We start from the raw sequence: 20734 nt of genomic DNA on the forward strand, positions 1-20734 counted from the left end.
ACATTGCAGAAACAAAATCCATACAAAAATTTTAGAAACTTGACTAGCAGGCCATGAGGATGTAAGTACCTGGCTGCCCAGGTCACCTCCCAGGGAGTACAGTGCTCAGGGATGCTCAGGCATCAGGAAACACTATTCTTGTAAGGGAACCCGATGCTTGGATATTCTGCCTTTTCTGCTTTGACTTCGCTGAACTTCCTGTGGCATTTGAAACCACCAAAGGCCCAGGTGGGAATTTTCTGAGCTCTCAGCTCCCATGACCATCACTTTCCTCCCTGTCCGCAGGTCTGTATTCTTTGTGGGCATCTCTGACCCTCTCAGGTCCCAGCAGGATGCGTGCTCTCAAATTCTGGGATGAGCACTCTGTCCTCTTCTTTCTATATGTCTTCCCCAGAAGCACCGTCTCCCAGGCCACACCTCACGTCTGCATCTCTAGTTAACATTTTAGAAGATCTTTCTGACCCCAGACGGTCCCCCACATGCATACGGCCTCAGAAGAACTCTGCACACTGCTCTTCCCCAAATAGCCCAGCACTAGCTCATGTTTCTGCTCAAACATCCTGTGGTCTGTTCACGGAAAACTTGAACCAGGCCATCTTCTCAGGGCCCTTGTCCTGCCCCCGCCTTCTGACTCTGTCTCTCTTCAGGCTGCCTGGTCCTGGGGCTCGGCGTAGAGCCTTCTGGTCCACGCAACCCTTTCTGATGAACAACCCACGGCAGCTTGACCAGTATTACCTGCCTGGGTCTTTCAACTCTCCTGAGTCACAGAACTCCTTGAGAATGTAACAAACCCCATGAACTCCCTTCCCAAATAACATTCTGCAGGAAGTTTTAAAAGTTTCTGGGCTTCCCTGGTGGCTTGGACGGTAAAGAATCTGCCTGCATTGTGGGAGACCTAGATTCGAACCCTGAGTTGGGAAGATCCCCTGAAGACAGGAATGGCAACCCACTCTAGTATTCTGGCCTGGAGAATTCCATGGACAGAGGAGCCTGACGGGCTACAGTCCTTGGGGTCACAAAATGTCAGATACAGCTGAGTGACTACCACTCACACAGACTACCTCTAGCCCTAACTTGGCTCCTCTGAGGTCAGGGAATGTCCGATTAAGATCTCTGACCAGAACATAAACATTTCTAATTGTTTTGCATATTTTGTCTTTCAATTTGACTTTTAATTCCCTTAGCACGAGATCAAGTCATGCACCTTTTTTTCATAATCCTCTTAGTTCTGAGTAGAGGTCTAGGTACACACAGCATATTTAACTACCGGCCAGTCGAAATTGCCCTAAAACAGTGCCAAGTCAACTCCATAGGCCAAGGTGTTATTACTCAAGGCTTTGATCAGGAGTCTCCATTCTAGAACCACAGGTCACTCACGTGATGAGTTCTTTCTTGAGATCTCTGGTGTGGAGCTTGGGTTTAGGGCTTGGTATGGAGGCCTCTCCAGAGAACTTCTTTTCCTCTAAATTTTCTAGAGAGCTCACTGGGTCTTTCTGGAAAAAAAAAAAAATACAGAAGCACACAAGATGTTAGGAAACCCTGGAAAAACAATTGTATTTGAAGTCATCAGGGTCAAATCTGAGTTTTGGCTTAAAGACTTAGATGACATCCCCTCACCGGATTTGTACACAAAATAAATAAAATAATAAGGGTACACCCGGACTGCCATGGACTTTTATCCTTGGTAAAGAATGAGAAATTACAACTCACAGGCACAATTTTTAAAAGTTCACATGTTGGCAGATAAAACTACAGAGGAATTTCTTGAGCCATGTAAATAAGTTAATATTTTAATATATTAACTTCAGTATATTTCAAGCTTTACAGTATAATAAACATTTCCTGGAGAACATGGAAATAGTTCTTTATGTACATAGTGTGCGAGTGTGCTAAGTCGCTTCAGTCATGTCTGACTCTTTGTGACCCCACATACTGTAGCCCACAGGGCTCCTCTGTCCTTGGGATTCTCCAGGCAAGAATACTGGAGTGGGTTGCCATGTACACAGTAGACACTGGTAAAACAAAAGAAATTCTGCAAAAAATGAATCACACAAATTTTTAAATAGAGAATGAAGAAGTAAATTTAGCTTATTAGAATGTCCTTCCTGATATGCAAATAAGATTTAAACTATTTGCTTAAATGCACAGTGGTTGAGTCCACAATGTCTCAGCAGCGTTTAGCTTGATTTTTCTGGACACCTGTTTTTAGTCTCACATCAATCACTTCCTGTTTTCCTTTACCTCTTTTGCTAAGTTGGTTTTTTTCTCATGTTTTTACTCTCTGGATGGACTATCTTGTTGGATTATCATTAATTTTCATGGTCTTCTTTTAAGCTTAGTACTGATCCTGATTTCATAAGGAAATCTCATTGACCCTTTCACATCACTTATTTACCATCTGATATATTACTGTCAGGCAACTCATGATGGTTTCACTCAAACACATAATTAGTTTACTTTTATCGCTAAGCTTATATTCAGTAAATGTAATACTTTCTGGATTTAATATTAAAATGAGGTTAACTACTTTGCCAACAAAGGTCCATCTAGTCAAGGCTATGGTTTTTCCCGTGGTCATGTATGGATGTGAGAGTTGGACTGTGAAGAAAGCTGAGTGCCGAAGAATTGATGCTTTTGAACTGTGGTGTTGGAGAAGACTCTTGAGAGTCCCTTGGACTGCAAGGAGATCCAACCAGTCCATTCTGAAGGAGATCAGCCCTGGGATTTCTTTGGAAGGAATGATGCTAAAGCTGAAACTCCAGTCCTTTGGCCACCTCATGGGAAGAGTTGACTCATTGGAAAAGACTCTGATGCTGGGAGGGATTGGGGGCAGGAGGAGAAGGGGATGACAGAGGATGAGATGGCTGGATGGCATCACTGACTCGATGGACGTGAGTCTGGGTGAACTCCGGGAGTTGGTGATGGACAGGGAGGCCTGGTGTGCTGTGATTCATGGGGTCGCAAAGAGTCGGACACGACTGAGTGACTGAACTGAACTGGTCTATTAAAAAAAAAACTGTCTCCTAAATCTCAAAAGTATTGATCCATTTAAGATGAGAAAATGATTTTGAGTTATTGAAGGCAAATCTCATTTAAATTGCATGGACATGACATTGCAAGGGTAAATACAATTTTAATCATTCTGAGTTGACACTCAAAATCAATGGAAAACAAAATCCGTGGATTTTCCCAATCTAAGAAGAATTCTAAGCCTTGATCTCAGTTATAAAGGCAAATGTAATTTCCTTAATTAATTACCTGGACAACAGTTCAATCGATTATTTTACACAAGACCACACAGTGGTGAAAACATGCATGAATGACCTCAAGGAACAGGATCTTCAGAGCAAATTAGTAAAACCTGGTTTGGTCTAATTTCTTTTTTCATATTAAATACTGAGTATTCCATTTTGAATTATTGATAAATGTTTGAAACTAGTAGCAGAAAATCATATATCACTAAAAAACAAAGAGAAATGGGTGCTTGATGATCGTTGTCTATTAAGGTACAAGGAGAAGGGTTATTTTAATGCTGCTTCTGTGAAATATATAGAAAACAAGTGAATGATGCTTATGCTTTCACATTTCACAATGTGACTAGAGCAAAGCAATTCCTAATTATAAGAGCTTAAACTGGATACACTATTTTTTAAAAAAATATTATTTGCTATTTATTTGCTGTGCTGGGTCTTCATTACTGCCTGGGCTTTTCTCTAGTTGTGGCGAGCAGGGGCTACTCTCTAGATGCGGTGCGTGGACTTCCCATTGCAGTGGCTTCTCTCGTGGAGAGAAGCTTGTGGAACACAGGCTCTAGGCGCACAGGTGCTTCAGGAATTGCAGCTCCTGGCTCCAGAGCACAGGCTCAGTAGTTGTATCGCACGAGCTTAGTTGCTCCAAGGTACGTGGGATCCTCCCGGACCAGGGATCGAACCCGTATCTCCTGCATTGGCAGGTGGATTCTTTACCACTGAACCACCAGGGAGACCCCCAGATACACTATTATCCATTTCATTTGGAGGTGCCTGGATTCAGCGTGGGTACTGTTTTCCACTATAATTTATAAAACGTCTTGGCCTTTTACAAATGTATATCCAATGACCTCTTCTGCTAAGTTGATATTTTGTAATGCTTTTACTCACTGGATGGAATCACTATTAATTGATCCAAAAGCAATGTTGGATCATTACTAATTTTCATGGCCTTCTTTTCAGTTTAGTACTGATCCTGACTTCACAAGAAAGACAAAGAACAGACTTTGTTTTTCTGTTCAGATGTTAGATTTTTCACAAAAATGGCATAAAGTAGAAAAGAGCTATTTTATTATTTTCTTTGTGATAGGAATTAGCAAAGTATCTCTAAGAAGGCATGTACATTTACAGATGAACATATAAAGGTTATCAGCTGTTGTTTGTTGAATCTGCACACTGTAGAAGACAAGGGAATAAGAGATTCTGAAAGAAATAATCATCTATGAAAGCTTAACTTACTTGACTCAAATACATTCAAAATTAATTCTTGCAGAATATATGGTATTTAACTTAGCAAAGTAAAATGTGTTGCTGTTTCAACAGAATAATTTTATTGGATATGACCTTTTAAATATTTTGTAACTTCCTTAAAAAATTATGGAATCTTGGATATGCAATGGCATTATGAAATAATTGTCTCTCCCTTCCTCCGTTTTTTTTTCTTTGGGCTCAGCATTCTACCTCTAGAAACTTGCAGAGAGCATATGTATTAAAATACAGGTGACCCTCATTATAAGAATGTTTAATTTTGTTACTGAAGCATTGTATATCATATAAACTCCTAAATTGCATACCATAAAAAATATGTCAACATCATCTGTCAGATTTTTTTTCAAAATTTATAGCATCCTTTTGAAAATAATAATTTATATTGGAGATACATAAGAGAAAATGTGGCATACATATATGTGTGTTTAGAGAGTGCTTGGGTGCGATGAAATTCCTTTAATGTACAATAGGAGTTTATATTGATTTTAGTAAAAAGCAGAACATAATGAGAGCATGAATAACAGATAATAGCATCTGGCACTTTTAACATCTGAAGTCTTTGGAGAACTGACAGTTGAACAAAACTGACAGCTCTAGTTATTTCTCAGCACTTTCCTTTCGAGATAGTTTGAGTTTTTTCCAGATTCAGGATTTTTTTTTTAGGGGGCATCTGGACAGGCTATTTCACTGAGAGAGACAGACAATATTTTCTGAAAATTACCACCAAAATTAAGCAACTGTTGTGCATATGAACAAGATAACAATGAATTAGAAATAATCACCCAGTTTCTGGTCATGAGTATAGGCGTGAGTGTTGTGTGGGGTGGGGGGTGTGGGAGGTATGGGGGGGTGTGGGGGTATAGGGGGTGTGTGGTGTGAGGGTGTGTGGAGTGTGTGGAGTGTGTGGGGTGTAGGGTTGTGGGGTGTGTGGAGTGTGTGGGGTGTAGGGTTGTGGGGTGTGTGGAGTGTGTGGGGTATGAGGGTGTGTGGAGTGTGTGGGGTGTAGGGGTGTGGGGTGTGTGGAGGGTGTGTGGAGTGTGTGGGGTGTGGGTGTGGGGGTGTATGGGGGTGTGAGGGGGTATGTGGGGTATGGGGCTGTGTGGGTGTGGGATGTGAGGGTGTGTGAGGGGGTGTGGAGTGTGTGGGCTGTGGTTTTTGGTGTGTGGAGTGTGTGGGGTGTGGGTGTGGGGTATGTGGAGGGTGTATGGAGTGTATGGGGTGTGGAGTATGAGGGTATGTGGGGTATGGGGTGTAAGGGGGGTGTGGGGTGTGAGGGTGTATGGGGTGTGAGGGTGTGTGGGGTGTGGGGGGTATGAGGGGTATGGGGTTGTGTGGGTGTGGGGTGTGAGGGTGTGTGAGAGGGTGTGGAGTGTGTGGGCTGTGGCTGTAGGTGTGTGTGGAGTGTGTACGGGGTGTGGGGTGTAGGGTTGTGTGGGCTGTGTGGGGGCATGTGGGGTCTGGGGCTGTGTGGGTGTGGGGTGTGAGGGTGTGTGAGGGGGTGTGGAGTGTGTGGGCTGTGGCTGTAGGTGTGTGTGGAGTGTGTACGGGGTGTGGGGTGTAGGGTTGTGTGGGCTGTGTGGGGGCATGTGGGGTCTGGGGCTGTGTGGGTGTGGGGTGTGAGGGTGTGTGGAGAATGTGAAGTATGTGGAGTTGAGAGCAGCCCAGGTTCACAGAGCACCCTGGGACCCTGAGCAGCATCTCGGCAGAGCTCCCGGGAAGCACAGCCAGGACCATCCGTCCCTGGTTTGCATGGTCACTGGCCATGTTCTGCACCCGGGCTCAGAACTCTGGTCCTGCCATCCTGAGATGGCACCTGGTCCTGCCACCCAGGCCCATTACTTAATTTCTATATGACCAAAGAACAGCAAGTTCACTCCATCTGGCTTCAATTTCCTTCTCTAGAAACTTTGGTAATAATCCTGCTCTTCAGATTAGTCAGGAGAATCAGACACTGTAGAGAAAGAGCCATCATCCTTATTCCGACTCAGTGTGGCCACCCTCTGAGGGGTGTTGCGTTGCGTTGTACCTTCGCAACGAGGACATTGACTACCATCGATTTCTACAAAATAATAACTATTGAGCATCACATTTCTCTTTCTGGGTCAGAACAGAATGTGAAAAATACTCTCTTTCTTTCACACATGTAAATCACCTTGGCATGGACTCAGGAACAAAGAGCAGGGGTAAGGAACTGTCCCAGGGCTTACGGGGATTCAGAAGCACTTTTGTGTGTGTCCCGCAGGGATAGCGCCCAGCAGTGAACCACCCACGCTCAGACCCTGACAATAGGCACTGAGCTTAAAAACTACCTTGTCAACTCAAACCTAGCGCAAGCTCTAGGACTCCAGGAACTCAGGATCTCCAAAGCCGTCTTTGTTCTTGTTATAACATCGAACTTCCAGTAGCTTGTCAATCCCAGATATCAGATGTGTGCTGTGTGCTAAGTCACTTCAGTCATGTCTGACTCTTTGCGACCCCAGGGACTGTAGCTGGCCAGGCTCCTCTGTCCATGAGATTCTACAGGCAAGAATACTGGAGTGGGTTGCATTTCCTTCTCCAGGGGATCGTCCCAACCCAGGGATCGCACCCATGTCTCTTATGTCTCCTGCACTGGCAGGTGGGTTCTTTGCCACTAGCTCCACCTGGGAAGCCCAGATGTCAGATACTTAGGTTGCAAGTTGTAGCAGTTAGCCTGCACTAGCAGACCTGAAGGAAGTAAGCCGCTCTGAAAAGAGCAGACGTCTAATCGAAATGATCCATCTTCCCCATGACTGCACTGGGATGTCAGCTCCATCAGCATTAGATAGGAATGGACCCCAGCTGAATCCACAAAGCTGCCCAGATGACTCCTCACATGTTTCTAAGGAGAGAATATTTGTTATGAGACTTTACTTTCTGCTAAGTGTTAAGAAGTACACATAGCCAAGGAGGTCCCCAAGGGACCTACTCAACCCCTAAGTGGCAGGAGTGCCCAGAATATAAGGAGTACCCTGCAGACATTGCTACAGACATTATGGTGGTGGTTTACAGCTAAGTCATGTCCAACTCTTGCAACCCCATAGGCTATAGCCTGCCAGGCTCCTCTGTCCATTCCCAGGGATTTTCCAGACAAGAATACTGGAGAGGGTCACCATTTCCTCCTCCAAGAGATCTTCCTGACCCAGGGATCAAACCCACATTTCTTGCATCTCTTGTGTTGGCAGGCAGGTTTTTTACCACTGAGCCATCAGAACCTGTGTCAAACGACACAAAGACCCTGAAAGAGAGCAAGAACCCACTTTGCTTTGTTACTGGTGGGGACTGGACCGGATGTCTGACCCTGTGCAAGCAGAAAGAAGACTTGGGGTGAACAGTGACCATGGCTGGTATACAGTGGGGTTGCAAGGATGAGGAAGAGAAAGTCCAAGCCCCCAGCACATGGCACCAAGCCTCTCCAACGTGGGGGGTTTCATCCCAGTGGACTCGCCTAAGAACAAGGATGCACTAACGGTCACTCTGTAAGGGACCATCCTCCGTGCCACACATTTTTGACTGGACCTCCAGGTCTCATAGCTGGGATTCAGTTCAGTTCAGTTCAGTCACTCAGTCGTGTCCGACTCTTTGCGACCCCATGAATCGCAGCACGCCAGGCCTCCCTGTCCATCACCAACTCCTGGAGTTCACTCAGACTCACGGCCATCGAGTCAGTGATGCCATCCAGCCGTCTCATCCTCTGTCGTCCCCTTCTCCTCCTGCCCCCAAGGATTAGGTGCCCTCATTTGGGAGTGGTTTAGGCAGGAGACTGATTGGCAATAGAGGGGGTCTTCTGGACTGGGGGTGTCCCTGACTCAGAAGAATCACCATCCTTGCTCTCATCTGGGCTGTGCTTCCAAAGGATCCACCCCCACCACCTCATCTCCACCTCGGACCCCGGTGTGGAGTGATGGCAAGTGTGAATGTAGGCACATTTCTGGATTATACGGCAATGACAAAAACAAGGTGTAACCTTGGGGACTTTGCACAAGCTGACTAGGGAATGCAAAGGAAGACAGAGACACATGTTCACCAATTCTCAATCACCACCTGAGGCAAACCAGCTTCTTACACTTTGCAGGGTCTGTTTTACATTAAAGTTGGATGTGTGTGATTTAAGAAAATTTTTCTAAAGTAGTGTTATGATAGATTAACTCAAACCATCCCTAAATACTTGGGTGAACTTTTAAAAGCCAAAGAAAGGACAGTGACTAAGCCCCACATGGCATAATCTAACTGGAACCTGCTGCTGTAGGAGACCCCTGCCCTCCTGGGAAGGTGTGGCTGGTGGTGACGGAGACGCAGAGCTGCCTTGGGTCCTGGAGGCTCCTCCAGGCCACTCCCCCTCCAGCTATTCTGCACGCCTGCTTGACTGCTCACTCATCCAGGAGCTTGGCTACAGTTTGGTTCTCCTACCAGATGGGTGTCCTACGTCCTCGGGGCCAGTCTTACTGGACATGGGGATGCCAATGAAAGTGTGTGTGGGGGGAGGGTGGAAGGGAAGGACAGAAGGGGAACAGAAAACACCCCAATTTTTTGATCACTGCCATTGACACTGACTCATGCCCAGAGATGTTAAGGAAGATGCTCAAGTCACACAGGGAACTATACTCAGTATTATGTAATAATCTGTAAGGGAAAAGAATCTGGAAAAGAATACACACGCACATACACATATATATATATATATGCAGAGTGAGTAGTGTTAGTCACTCAGTCGTGTCCAACTCTTTGTGACCCCATGGACTGTAACCCGCCAGGCTCCTCTATCCATGGGATTTCCCAAGCAAGAATACTGGAGTGGGTTGCCATTTCCTCCTCCAGGGAATTTTCCCGACCCAGGGATCGAACCCCAGTCTCCTGCATTGTAGGTAGATTCTTTACCATTTGAGCCACCAGGGAAGCCCATATATATGTATATATGTGTGTATGTATATGTATCTGAAGCACTGTGCTGTACTCTTGAAACTTATATGATATTGTAAACCAACTATACTTCAATAAAAAATAAAGTATATGTTAAAATCAAATTAGCCTCCCTCCAAAGTCTCTGAGCTTCACATATCTGAAAAAAGGGGGATGATGCTTACTTCCAAATGTCTACTTCAGTTCTTCAAACGTGTCAGCTGGCAAGCACCAAGCACTTCCCTAGGACAGACAGCCTTGCAGGAAGGCTGGGGTCACATGTGCAGTGACCCAGAGTCTAACCAGTGGGGGGTGTAGCCGTGAACTCTTTGGAATGACACTGAGTCGGGGCTCATCAGACCCACCCCAGGGGGCTCCAGCCATGAGAGGAAGCTGATGTCTTCCTGCACAACATCTGACTTCCGGGGTGACTCCACCTCCAGGGATAACCCAGCTCACAGCTCTGGGGTTGCCACAGCTTGGACACCCGATAGCCAGGATCAGTCCCTGGACTACAGCTCTGCATGGAGGGATGCCCACACCATCCCTCCATGAAACCACGGAAGGGAATTTGACAAGAAGCATCCCTGTACAGATTTGCTCTCGTGTTCCAGCCTCTGGTGCAGAGACACATGGGCTCACGGCTCACAGGCTGCCATGTCCCAGGATAGATGACACCACCTCTCAGTGCATACAACTCAACCCTTAACGGTGATATGACAGACTCTAATGACATCTCGTTTTAGGCAAGGGATGGGAAATGTTGAATTCATTTGTAAATATCTTCTGAAATTTAAAATCATCGCTTTACCAAAATCAAAAACCAGCTACAGAATTACGTGTTATCTAAATAGGATGGTGAGAAATGTGCAGGAGGAATAAGTGGACCACACTATCCGATCACGCTCTGTCTCCAACTTATTGATAGACACTGGAACAGTACCTCTTTCTCCTCCTCCGTCTTCCCGTGGGCTTTGCTATAGTTGATGGGCGTGTCCCAGCCTTCGTGGTCACACAGGGCCTGGTAGAAGGCAGCGTTGACCAGAAGGCTGCTGGTTTTGAACGGGGATGAGGAAGCAGTTGGAACAGAAGGGTTAGTGGAAGTTAGGGGTGCAACTTTGTCCAGGATTCGAGCTTTTTTCATGCTTAAGTCCAACGTGCCATTCTCATCCACTTCTATCTCGGCCCCCTGTGTATAACAGGAAACAAAAAAAAAACCATGTAAGCAGTTTGCAGTGGTAGCCTGGCCATGTGGGGCTTTTAAGGGATCATTTTAAATGCAAGCTTTTATGGAAGTATATCTGATTTTAAATCTCGCTTTCTGATTCGCTTTGGTTAATGTTCAATTCTTAGGCAGACTTTTCAGAGCAGCCCCATTAGGGAGTTTCGTGTTTCTGGGTTTAAGCAATGTAAGCCTAAATATAAGTAAGATGGTCCAAATACTAAATGTACTGGCTAAACATATTTTATCTTTTTTTTTTTAAGTTTAGCTTTAAATCTTCCTTTCTAGTTTGCAGAATTATCACTCCCAATTCATCCTTTAAAGCATTAACACTGGAGTTAATAAAGAGACACACTATCCCCCTCCCAACATGAAAAACATGCAGAAAATAACCAGCTGGGAGAGAATTTTTATTGGGAAATATTAGAACCATATTAGATTACTGTGACAGTGACATTTTACCCTGAGTGACTTGAACCAGAAAAGCTTGGTTAACTCATGGGGGGTGGGCTGGGGGAGGTGGGCAGTGCACGCCTAGTTCCCCCTCGGGGACGTGAGGTGGCAGCTGGCAGCATGACCCGGGTAGGGGTAGGAGGTTAAGCTCTACACTGAAAACTCCAGAATAAAGGTGATTATTTTCCAGATACTCAGTATGAGACTTTAATTCTGCCTCACGACATTTCTCCTCGGGAGACCTTGGCTGAGCTTCGTTTTGTTTTTAAGGTTCAAGTGCCAACAAGGTCCCCATGCATCCTGGCCCTTCTGCAAGTCACGTGCCCGAGGATGGTGTGCACGGTCCTGAATCGTGAACGCTGCCAGACAGTAACTCCCAGGACTCTCGGAGAGTGAGCTTTTTACCCTCCTAAGTGGGTCAAAGGAATACCTTCCCGGGGTTCTCATTGCCGTCCGTCAATTCACAATTAACTTCTAGACAATGTCTCTCCTCTGTTTCTTTTGTCTGGAAAAGCAGGAGACTTCCCTGAATATGTTCCTAAGATCCCTAACAGCTACTTCCCAGAGGTTTATTTTAACCCCCCAGTTACACTCTGCCCTTATCCCCTCCCCAACGTTCCCACTGAGATGAGGTCCACTGTACTGTTGCTGAATTAAAAAATAAAAGCATCTCTTCTGTCTGCTTGTTTTACCTGCAAAGTTTTTGTTCTCAATCTCTCAGGTAAAGATGCTTTACGATATCTATGGGAGGTAAATACACTTCTAATGTATTTGTACTAAGATGCTTTCGTCCTGTCTTTCTGTCCTTTTTAGTAAATAGTTTAATCTCCTGTGATAGTTTTAAGCCCTGAATTTCACAGTAGAGCTTATCCAGGATAATAACTTAGTAACCACCACATCTTATGCCATCTGTATAATATCAAATACATTTTTATACCAGCATTAATAAACCTTAGTTACAAAAATCCAAGATATTAACCATATCTGTGCTGCACACTCTCTCCACAGTACAGTGCAGTCTGCCACAAGCACATCAAAACAACTTTTGGCTTCAATGCTGATATGTAACTATAGCAATGAAACAGAGCTATAGCAATCAAGTTTAATGGCCAATGTAAAGTAAAATGCTAAATATTGTAGTTGCTGACATTTTTTTCATAAAAAAATAAAAAAAACTTGGGTTAAGACTGCACAACCAACATTCACATAAAATTCCAGACCTCTGTGACAGATGGCTTAGGAAAAGGGAGCCACGTGACTGGGCTGCAGCATTTTATAGTGCAAAACCCATAAATAGTGCAGATTCGAGCTTGCTGAAAAAAAAAATACCAACTATTCCAAGACAACACTAATATATATTTTAGTTTCTACAGGAAACTAAAAAAAAAAAAAAAAAAACTTCCAATGAGTAAATGAGAAAAAAAAAACAGAGATTCTCAGAGTTGTGGTGGTTCTACATGTTGAGTAATCATAGGTTGATTGAAAAAAAAAATCATTCCTAATGTTTGAAAGAGGTGGTTTTCTGTGCCCCGTGCCCCAGCCGGCTGCTCTGAGCACCTGACCGTGCTGGGGAAGGGGAGCGGGTAGCAGGCGGCCATGCGGGTACAGATGGGCTTTAAGTGAGCTCACAGATGCACTCGACAATTACACACAGCACCAGAGAAGGGCCCCTTTCTGCCCATGGATGGGTGGATCACACGTTTACTGCATGGATTTCATTCAGAGCAGTATCAATAGACATCATTTCTCTCTGTGCTTGAAACTCCACATGGCAGGGCAATGAGGAGCGGGTGGTGGTGGTGGGAGAGGCCATAGGAGGGGGAGAGGACAGCCCTACCCAGACAGGGATCCCCAGCCTGACTACTAAGATGCTCATTTCTCAAAGGGCTTAGATCTTATTTGAATTTTAAACTTCTTGAGCCTGGTCTAACACTGCTCATATACTCTCCAACTTCGGAGCAACATCAGTGACCATGTAATTCAGCCACTTCTTAGTTAGAGATATTCCCTGTGAGGTGCTGATTTTCAAAAGGATTGAGAAAGCACATAACATTTTCAAGCCAGTATATTTAGGGCAAAAGAAAATGGAGAAATCTAGTGTCGCTGCCTTCAAGAAGCTTATTTGATGCATATAGGACATTTTTAGTGAAATTGACTACAAATTATTATTTTACTTTATGTAATGTATATATAAATTATACAATTATAAATTATTATTCAGCTGAAAGTTGAGGTGATTATCTATTATAAGCCTTATCTGTACTATAAAATCAGTAGTGACTCAGATGTCTGCCAAAACAGGGACAATATTACACTGTACTTATTAACTGGCACATTATGTGATCAGTAAAATGATAATTTCAAGGACTTTGTTTCAACAGGGAAAAGACTTATGTCACTGAAAGCAGGAGACAACCTGCAATTTTGATTACACTTACAACTAGGGAAAATGGGAAGAAAATCGTTTTCTGAAGAAGAACAAAAGGGAATCACATAAATTCTTGCAAGGATAGGCTAAGGGCTCTTTTCCTCAAATATTTCCCAGGAAAATGATAATACTATATTGTTTCAAAAATAAAAAAATTATCTTACATTCAAAGATGGTGACAAAGTAAATAAAAAAACAAAACTGTAATTTTACTTTAAATGTTCTGATTATGAAAAGCATTAACTTCCAAGGTGTTGGTAGAATAAGATAGCCTTGTTTTCCTTATTTGGCATATTCTCCATTGTTAATAAGGAGAGGTTGAACCACCTCCTCGTTTTGTGACAGCGCTAAGACAAGTGCAAGAGGAGGGGGTCTGCAGACGGGTTTCTGCTCCATCTCGCCACTAAGGCTCTTCTGTTCCTGATTCAGGGGGCGGAAACATCTTCTTCATATTGGAAGTCCTCTGAAACATGTTTTCAAAGTAGGCAGGGTACTGAATACAGTTCACTGTGCTATACAGAAAGTCCTTGTTAACGATACCCTGCCTACTTTGAAAATATGTTTCAGAGGACAAGTGTGTATATGTTAACCCCAAGTTATTTATAGCACAGGGCACTCTACTCAATAATCTGTAATGACCTATATGGGAAAAGAACCTGAAAAAGAAAGGATATATGTGTATGTACAATTGAATCAGTTTGCTGTATACCATGAACTAATACCATACTGTAAATCAACTATAATATAAAATAAAAATTAAATTAAAAATCGAATTAATATAAAAAAATAAAATCCTCTTGCTTATCCTCAAAAAAGGGTAACCAGGTACTAACAATAAACAAACTGGGACTTCCCTAAGGTCCAGTGGTTAAGACTCTGTGCTTCTTCTACGGGGGGTATGGGTTTGGTCCCTTGTCAGGGAACTAAGATCACACATACCTCAAAAAATTAAATGAATAAATGAATAAAATAAATGAACTGAAAACATCTTATTCTTACTAAATAGCAATTGAATATTAATATTAATGCTATTAAGAGTATGACTCGTGAGATATACTAATAGAAATCCTGTGATGGAATTCAGAAGAGAAGTAAGTGACTGAGAGAAGGTATAAAATTAAAGTGTTATTTAGTCTCTCAGTCATGTCTGAATCTCTAAAATCTCATGGACTGTAGCTCACCAGGTGCCTCTGCCCATGGGATTGTCCAGGCAAGAATACTGAGTGGGTTGCCATTCCCTCCTCCAGGAGATCTTCCTGACCCAGGGATTGAACCCAGGTCTCCTGCATTGCAGGCAGATCCTTTACCACCTGAGCCACCAGGGAAGCTAAATTTACAATCTTTTCCCCTAAATCTTTGTTTGACACTTAATGTCATAGTGAAAACTCTTGGTAGACCAGTAGTTTGTACACCAGGGAATGATAAATTCATCAAGGAGATCAAAAGTTAGGCAAGAATTCAAGTTTTATCTCCAACAGTTGTAGCTGTGCCATTTAGGAGCAATTATTTAATATTTCTGCACTACTTTCTTCACCTGCAAAATGAGATGCCATTCAAGTATTCCTGGACTTCCCTGGTGGCTCAGACAGTAAAGAATCCACTTGCAATGCAGGAGACCTGGGTTCGATCCTTGGGTTGGGAAGATCCCTTGGAGAAGGGCATGGCAACCCACTCCAGTATTCTTGCCTGGAGAATTCCATGGACAGAGGAGGCTGGCAGTCTACAATCCATGGGGTCGCACAGAGTCAGACATGACTGAGTGACTAAGCACACGGTACATTATGTGCAGAGGGCTCATTTATAGTGCCTGACACATAGTAGGTATTCAGTAAACAACACAACTGATAATAATCATAATTTGATTGGGTTTTTGGACTCTAAGAGATCTCCCTATGCCGTTCTACACGGAAGCAAAGAGGTGGTTTCCCCACACACAGCACTGGTTCTCTGAGATCCTGACTACAGTCCCTCAGAGCAGTTCACTCACGTTGTGCGCAGCATCTGACTTCACATTAAAGTTACTGAAAAAGGCTGATTTTGGATTCTAACCATCCCCAGAGCCACCGGGCTATTTCTGAGAGAAGGCAGCAGGAGTGGAGATGTGATAGCGTGTTGTTTCTCGGCCTTGTTCAAGCACAAAACAGACTTTGAACTTTAAACATTTCAAGCAAGTGTCAATTTTTTGTTTTCTTTTAAGGCACACTGTGCATATGCCACTTTGTCTAAACAGGTGGGGAAAACACCAAAACAAACAACAGAACACTTGGCAAGCGGCAGGGATTGGGATAAAGATAGACTGTGTGCCTGTTCCTACCTCTGCTGACGAGGGAGGAGGAGGAGGAGGAAGGTGGGGAGGAAGGAGGATGGCGTGGACCCCGTAAACCCCCGCTGCTCACTCCTCCTGCTGCCTGGTTGTCCTCAGCCCTGTGCTTATCTCAGGAGCACCATCTCCAGACTCAAGGGGGAATGTCTGAAGCTGTGGTCCACCTATGTTTTGCGAACTCACAGGAATTCCACATGGAAATGAAGCACAGGCTACAAATCTCAGGACTAAGGACAGTTCCAGTATCACACTATGGCTCATGCTTCAAACAAGTGTCTGTAACCACAATGATCTCCACTTGGTATTGCTATTACTAATTTTTCTCTGACTTGATTTCTCAAAGAGATACTTAAAACACCCACAGGTGATTTAGGCAGTGTGGACATGCTGTGTAAGTGCTGGATTGGATTTTAACAGGAGCTGTTCTTTCTAAGATCTACTTTTAGGATGTAGTGAATGTGAGCTCAGGCAGCGACTGGCACCTCCACCCAGGGCTGGGCGGTGAAGGAGGCGTGTGGGGTAGGCAGACACTCAGGCTGAGAAACTCGGAAAGGAGAACACTTCAGAATGTTTATAACGTTCTTCATTGTTTTTGGAAGAGGTTCTCTTGCCTCCCTGAGGTTTGCCTCTGCTGTCTTATCTTACACATGAGTAGGGATTTTGCATATCACGAATTCAGTTATCCTGCCAAACTTGGGGTGAGTTATGACTTTGCACATAGCTTGAAAGAACTTGTATTAGCCCTGATGAGTGGGTATGAAGCCAGTCTCAAGGTCAGTGTCATTTGGCTTGATTTTAACAAAGTCATGCCCACATGCAAGATTCGTAACTTGTTCTCCTCTTGGGCTCTTTAAACAACTTCCAAGAAGCTCACTGAGGGAAGGAAAGGACCAGACGGAGGCAGAAGAAAATAAATCCTTTGTCAAAGTTCTGGTCAAATTCCCTATAGAATCACCCACACCTCCCCTGGACCTCAGGAAAGGCCCCTCTGAAGACCTTGCTCTCCTCCTGCAGTGACAACGTTTTTCGTCCTTCTTTAACCGTATGATTCTTGAAGACAGGGTCTCTGAGGGACTCTACTCTGTTGGGCAGCCCAGCACCTCCGGACTCTCCAGTTGGGACAGTTGAATCCTCCTGCCAGAATCTCTCTAGTCCATCAACAGTGCTTCTATGCTCAGCTCCAGAAGTTGAGAATGGGGGAAAGCCATGTATTTCTATATCCTGTTTTCCGAACCAGGAACTCAAGAGGTCTCTGAATTCTAATCAGCAAAAACAAACACACCAAACACCCACCATGAAGGAAGCCCCGCATCCTGGTGGAGAGAGAATCAGGCTAGTATTCAGTGCGGAGCGAGACTGTTTACACTTAATCCTACGTGAAACAAAGGGCACGGAGCAGAGGGCATTGTGGACAACAGAAACGGCAGGCACAGGGCATTGCTGCATTGGAGCCCATATTTCAGGGTTAATTACTTTGGCTTTTTCTCTCTCTCTTTTTTTTTTTTTTTTTGCTACAATAATTACTTTTTGTGGTTTCAGGAATGTATGAGATTCTCTTTTAAGGTCAGAAAATAGAATCCAACCAGGATAGAACTCTGCAAATCGTTACAGTCGTGTGCAAATGCAGGCGTGGAGGAGGCTGACACAAGGTGACCGTGCAGGGGGCCACACTGATCCTGTTTACCACCCACGATGTCCAGCGAGAAACGTTCATGGGAAAAAGGTTTTGAAAACTGCCAGCATCACAGATTCTCTAAAAAACCGACCGCCGCACTTTCTGGCCCTTCGACTCTTATGGTCTCATCCGTGGCGGGGCTCCTGCAGTTAAGGTGTGGTTGACAGTTTGGGGGCTCAGACATTTGGGGGGTTCCTGTCATCTTTGTTGGATTCACTGCTTGACTTCAGCAATTGATAGAACGTGGAGAATACAAAGGTAAAAGGTGAAGGAACCAAACTGTACCTATCCACGTAGAGCCTTCACCCTACAACCACTCACTTAAGCAAAGTTAAGTAGCGTTAACCATTATAACGCTGGCGCTTTTATTATGTGTGCATGTGTGCTCAGTTGCTATAGTCGTGTCTGACTCTTTAAGACCCCATGGACTGTAGCCCACCAGGCTCCTCTGTCCATGGGATTCTACAGGCAAGATTACTGGAGTGGGTTGCTATGCCCTCCTCCAGGAGAGCTTCCTGACCTAGGGATCAAACCAATGTCTCATGTACTACAGGTGGATTTTTTACTGCTGAGTCACCAGGGAAGCCCCTTTTTTCTTACAGGACAGCCTAAACTGACAATAAAGCAAATAAGAAGGAAGACAGTTTAGTATCACTCCAATGAGCTGCACATTAGAACATCCCTTTAAAAAGGAGAAATGTATTCAGGTTTTTAAAATTTAAGAATTTAAGAATAACCAAAGTTACATTCTAAAGGACCCAAAATCATTCATTTATGTAAATAATCTCTGACTGTGATTTCTGGGGAAATTGGAGTTTTCTTTATATTTTTGAGGCAATGTGTTTTTCTTTGTTTAAGGAACTCATTTGTTTAAAACGATTTTTGAGTGGTTTTTGGCCACCAACTCTTCCTGGGGTTTACTTGGCTCAGACCTGTCCAGAAGCTAATTCTGATTCTTCTGTCAAATGCGCCATGCCACTGTGCGCCCTGCTCTCCTGAAGGCCTGGCATGCACACAGGTGAGCAGCTGACTGCACCGGGATGGGCTGAGCTTAAAGGGAAAGGGGAGCGAATGCCTGTGCTCACGGAGTTTGCGTTAGAGTTTAACCGGGGCATCTTCCACCCAGAGCAAGGGGAACTCTCTTCTCTAATCACCACTTCTTTAGTGGCTCAGACGATAAAGAATCTGCCTGCAATGCGGGAGACCCAGGTTTGATCCCTAGGTCTGGAAGATTCCCTGGAGAAAGGAATGGCTACCCACTCCAGTATCTTGCCTGAAGAATCCCATGGACAGAGGAGCCTGGCAGGTTACAGTCCATGGGGTTGCAAAGAGTTGGACACAACTGAGTGACTAACACTTTCACTTTTTTCCAAACCAGCCTGGGCATGCTCTGTCAGCTAGCTTCTCCCAGCTAGGTAGGAAAACAATTTCTTTTAACAGCTTTCCATGTAGACAGAAGTTGCTGGCTCTAGCTGCCTGCAGCCAGTTCTGGCACCCCATCTGATGGTCACTGTTACTCTGAAACATCACGACTCCCTCCTCAAAAGCCAACACACAAAGGATCTTTGGTTTTTATTTTCATCAAGACATCCTAAACACAGGTGTCTACTTCTCCTTGTTAGTTGGAGAGGAGAGGTTATTAGAGAAAGGTGATTAATTTTGTGAGCTCCAGAAAGATGGGGATCTTCAGAAACTTCCTAGAATTTGGTTCTGGATTTGAATTTGGGCCCTGAGCTCTCAAGAGCCCTTGATCCTTCTCTTGTTGACTTAATGGACCCAGGTTTTATGATGTCCTTTGAGAAAAATGACAGCATCTCAGACTATTTTATGCTCTATGATGGTTCCACACACAGTAATGAGATGTCATGAATTTTGCCATGTTTTACAAGTGGCGGTTTCATTAAATACATCTTACCATCTTTGATTCTCAGACAGCGAACAGTCTCTGCTGTTCAGACAGATTCTAGTGCTGTCTGTGTTCATGCCGCTATGGCCAAGACCCCAACACAAAAAGAGGTTTAGAATCCACTGGGCTCCCCAGCCAGTCTCCACACCCCCCACCCAGCTTCCCTGCACAACCTGCAAATGAGCCATGGTCTCCCTGCTCCTTGAATCCATCAGGCTCACCCCTTCCCAAAGACAAAGGGGGCCAGGCCACGGAGGTGGTGAGCATGGCCAGGATTGCGGAGGCAGCCTATCCTCACGGCGAGCCGCTGGCCCCCCTCCGGGCTCTTGGCCTGCCTACCTTGGCGTGCAGACCCTGCTGTCTGTTGGCGAGGATGTCGGCGGCTTCCCGGCAGCGGGTGGACAGGTTCAGGATGGCCGCAGCTGCTGCGATGTGGGTGTCTTCACTGCGCTGGCCGGAGCCGTAGGAGCTGGCACGGCCTGGGCTCTGTGTGTGGGCGCCTGCACTCGGCAGCCGGGGGGGAAATTTCCCTGGACTGGAAAAATGCTTCGCTGTTGAAGAGAGATTTGATTAGCAATTGCACAAACATGGATTTACTCATTAAATAGACTTGTTTGAAAGACAGAACTTCTTGCATGAAAATACGTGAAGAATACACAGAAACACAATCCATTCTCTCTGTGTACCTTAAATGAATGTTATTCAGATTGGTTTTCACTGGAGTTCATATATCAAACAAGGTGACTGCGGAGAAGGAAGGCCTATTCTCTTAATATTTTTTGTATTTATACGTTTTATGAGAAAAACTCTAACTCAGGTGACTGGGCACGTGCTCTGGCAGCACAGGTGGTAAAAATGGTAGATTCAAGTCTATGCTAGTGAAACTTATCAGGGACTAGAGAGGCTTAAGGCCACAACACCCACAAACAGTGTAGGTACGAGAATCAGCGATCCCTGCGGAGGAAATGGACTGCTTCATATTTGTTCTCACACCAACAATTTATACTTAGATTCAGAATTGCATGCTTTGCTATTTGTTATGCGGGTTTGTTTTGTGCTTAAATCAGTAGCAGTTTCTCTTCCTCCAACTTGGTGGACCTGAGGAGATGATGAAGCTTTTTTTTTTTTTTTTTACTTCATTTTTGTGTTCAGGCGCAGGGCAGCGAGTAGGGGATGGACTGAGCCCAAGTTCTCAAGGTGAACAGAAAAGCACTGAGTTATCAAGGCTGAGTCCTCCCTTATGCTTCTACTATGGGTACCAGGGTGTCCCTGAGAGAATTAAAGATGTTTCTC

General features: G+C 44.5%; 1 protein-coding gene across 3 annotated transcripts in view; it reads right to left on the bottom strand.

Moving 5' to 3' along the window:
- Positions 1 to 20734, bottom strand: part of LOC133260415 (suppression of tumorigenicity 18 protein) — a 90438-nt gene that overhangs the window by 16959 nt on the left and 52745 nt on the right. For all 3 annotated transcript variants that reach the window (XR_009740807.1, XM_061438739.1, XM_061438738.1), the window contains exons 10-12: positions 19781 to 19992; positions 10378 to 10623; positions 1378 to 1493 (exon numbers count right to left, since the gene is read on the bottom strand). Coding sequence is in view for 2 of the 3 variants with exons in the window: in XM_061438739.1 (XP_061294723.1) it covers positions 1378 to 1493; positions 10378 to 10623; positions 19781 to 19992 (574 nt within the window). In the remaining variant the exon portion in view is untranslated. The remainder of the gene's footprint in view (positions 1 to 1377; positions 1494 to 10377; positions 10624 to 19780; positions 19993 to 20734) is intronic.

This window comes from Bos javanicus, chromosome 14 (genome assembly GCF_032452875.1).
Source record: "Bos javanicus breed banteng chromosome 14, ARS-OSU_banteng_1.0, whole genome shotgun sequence".
Classification (NCBI taxonomy): Eukaryota; Metazoa; Chordata; class Mammalia; order Artiodactyla; family Bovidae; genus Bos; species Bos javanicus.